At 34.4% G+C, this 3,187-nt stretch overlaps 1 protein-coding gene across 1 annotated transcript in view; it reads right to left on the bottom strand.

Moving 5' to 3' along the window:
- LOC106881897 (choline transporter-like protein 5) overlaps nt 1-2,250 on the bottom strand; it is a 6,175-nt gene extending 3,925 nt beyond the window's left edge. Inside the window, exons 1-3 of the mRNA XM_014932419.2 lie at nt 2,026-2,250; nt 975-1,090; nt 92-258 (exon numbers count right to left, since the gene is read on the bottom strand). Of these exons, the coding sequence (XP_014787905.2) occupies nt 92-258; nt 975-1,090; nt 2,026-2,096 (354 nt within the window). The 5' untranslated portion in view covers nt 2,097-2,250. The remainder of the gene's footprint in view (nt 1-91; nt 259-974; nt 1,091-2,025) is intronic.
- Nucleotides 2,251-3,187: the final 937 nt, after the last annotated feature.

The raw sequence follows: 3,187 nt of genomic DNA, 5'->3' as shown, positions 1-3,187 counted from the left end.
TATATATATATATATATATATATATATATATATATATTTATATGTATATATATATAGTCTACACACAGTTGTATAAACAGGCTGTACTCACCATTATCAATTCGTGCCCAACAATAGCACAAACTGCCATTACTGCAATTTTTCCGAGAAACAAAAGGAAATCACCCACAGAGTTGATGGTAGCCAGTTCAAGAACATTGTTGAGGATGACATAGAAGGCCATTTTGGCTGATGTACAGTAGTTGTGACCATAAATAGCTGGAACAGAAGGGAGCACTTTTAAAAAAACAAACATAACTGAAAACTGAGAAACAAAGACACTATCAGTGTTTATGCAAACAGTTTAGATAAAGGAATGGTTCAAGGTGTTATCGTTTATATCTTACTGAGAAATTCCACGTCATTTGCTCTTTTGCTCCAATCTTTACAGTAAATTAATTCTAATCTATCAACAAAACTTCAGAGAATATTTCAAGGGCCATCCTCCTACCCCATGATGATGATTTACATGGGTAATGATTGTTCTATTTCCTTTTCTTTTCTTGCCACTGATGGGAATATAATCTCAATGTTTATCACATATATACATGAACAACTGCCAGACTCCACACACTCGAAACCCAGGGCTTTAATTGAGCATCCCTGAATATAGAACAGGTACACTGTGTCCCTGTGCATGTCATAGATAACTAAAAAGGTTAGTGACAGGAAAGGCTTCAGGAAATTCATCCAACCCAACCATGCCAGGATGGAAAAGTGAATAAAAAAACTCTGTTGATGAAAGCTAATTAGATCATCATTATCATCACCACCAATCACCATCATAATAATTATCATCACATCACTATTATTATCATTATCAGCATCATCACCACCCAGTCCTAACTGACTCCTACTATCACAGTCACCATTACCATTATCATCATAAATGCCACCGCCAACACCATCACAGACATAACCATGTTTCTACAAACCCATCTCAGTGTAGGCATTCTTGCTGATATACTTGATTCTTTTCTCGTAGCACCACAAACAACATTTGAGACATTTGGTCAAAAAGGACATCACAGCATTGGTGCTAATTTTACTTCTGGGGAGAGAGAGAGAGAGAGAGAGAAAGACAATGTAGTGTGTTGGTGAGAGAGAGAGAGAGAGAGAACATTTAAAGTGTAGATAAGAAAAAGAGAAAGGACCGAAAATTTTGTGCATGCCCACACACCCACATAGCTTTTAAACTGCAAAAAGTTACACGAGTGGCTCAAAGGATGACAGCTTCAGCCAAGGCTCTGAGCAAATACACATACACAGAAATGATAGCAACCATCGCCCTTAAACCACACACTACCATCTTAAGTAAGACACACTGCATAATATTATCCCAGACATTTTTTATCTGAAATTATAATCGATATATATATATATATATATATATATATAGGCACATGGGTAACTGTGTGGTAAGTTTGCTTCCCAACCACATGGTTCCAGGTTCAGTCCAATTGTGTGGCACCTTGGACAAATATAGTCTACTATAGCCTTGGGCCAACCAAAGCCTTTTGAGTGGATTTGGTACATAAAAACTGAAAGAAGCCCATCACTTATATAATTATTTTTGTGTGTGTGTACATGTCTTTGTCTGTGTTTGTCCCCACCACCGCTTGACAACCGGTGTTGATGTGTTTATGTCTACATAACTTAGCGGTTTGGCAAAAGAGACCAATAGAATAAGTACCAGGCTTTAAAATATATGTCCTTGGGTTGAGTCATTTGACTAAAAAATTTTCAAGACAGGGCCCCAGCACGACCACAGTCTAACAATTGAAACAAGATAAAAAGATATATATATCTATAAATAAACAAGAAGTGATGATCATAATGAGAACATCTTTGTGCAAAAGCCTGCTTATTTTGGACTGACCCAGGGTTAAACATCATCAACAACAAATGACCCCTTGTCTGGTTTGCTAACGATATTGCCCACTCGTTACCTTAACAACAGCAAATAACAATATTATAAAACATTACCTTGAATCAATAATTTCCATAATAAACCGAAACATGGATGCAATGGCTATCAGGAGTGACCCAAACAACATTGACCCTAGGTGATACCTGGAACAGAAGAACACTGGTCAATTTCCAAAGAATTAGATGCAATACTTAAACACTTTAAACCAGCCATATCCAGTTCAAATATTTTACTGCTTCAAACTGGCTACATCTGGCTTCACATCTACAACATCATCCAAAATAAACAACCACATCAACGGAATCTTAAAACTACAAGATAATGCATGATTAATTGGAAATAATGTAAATAAATTATATTTGACAGAGTAATCTGAATGCTAAAGGGTTACAACAAAAAGATTTCTTCATCCATTTTATAAATACTTCAGGATTTTCCAGAAAATATTTGAGTAATATAAAGGGATATTTTATATTACTTAGACTGTATGAAAGAAGGGCTTATATATAAATTTAAATAAAAAGGGTGAAAAATTGAATATTAATTCGATTAATATCAATTTAAAACCAATGACCTAGCAAATTGAAAAATCTGAAGGTATTTGCTGAATTTTCTTGAGAACAATCTTTTCTTAGTGGTCAGACCATAGGTGGTCTTCTTCTAGCAAAAGGGATGTCCACTTGGTGGCCATCTCTCTTATACGTATGTAATATAATTTTTCTGAATCTTCAGATTTTTCAATTTTCTGGTTTTAAATTGATATAAATCAAATTAATATTCAATTTTTCACCCTTATTATTTAGATTTAAATAACTATGTTCTCTAACTGGCAAAATTCACTGCAGAGAATTATTTTCTGCAGAATTATTTCTGGTATTTGGCGCACCAAAACGAAGACTTTTGAAATATGACCTCAAATGTAATTGGTAGAACTATATACATGCTCAGTCACATGCGGACGTCTCGTGTATAGTTCTGCAAATTATGTTGCAAAGAACGATCATACCGAAGAGTTGCAGACAATTACGTAAGTAATTATGTAAGTAATTAACACCGAAACCGGTCTATGATTAATTCTTTATATTTTGTTTCCTTTCATTTGTCTTGCTCGCTTACATTCTGGTGTTTGCTGAATTTTCTTGAGAACAATCTTTTCTTAGTGGATATCGCTCTTATATGTGTGTGTATATATATATATATATATATATATATATATAT

The sequence above is a fragment of the Octopus bimaculoides genome, unplaced genomic scaffold (assembly GCF_001194135.2).
Source record: "Octopus bimaculoides isolate UCB-OBI-ISO-001 unplaced genomic scaffold, ASM119413v2 Scaffold_176998, whole genome shotgun sequence".
Taxonomy (NCBI): Eukaryota; Metazoa; Mollusca; class Cephalopoda; order Octopoda; family Octopodidae; genus Octopus; species Octopus bimaculoides.
The sequence above is the reverse complement of the archived record's forward strand: the minus strand, read 5'-3'. Positions and strand labels throughout refer to the sequence as shown.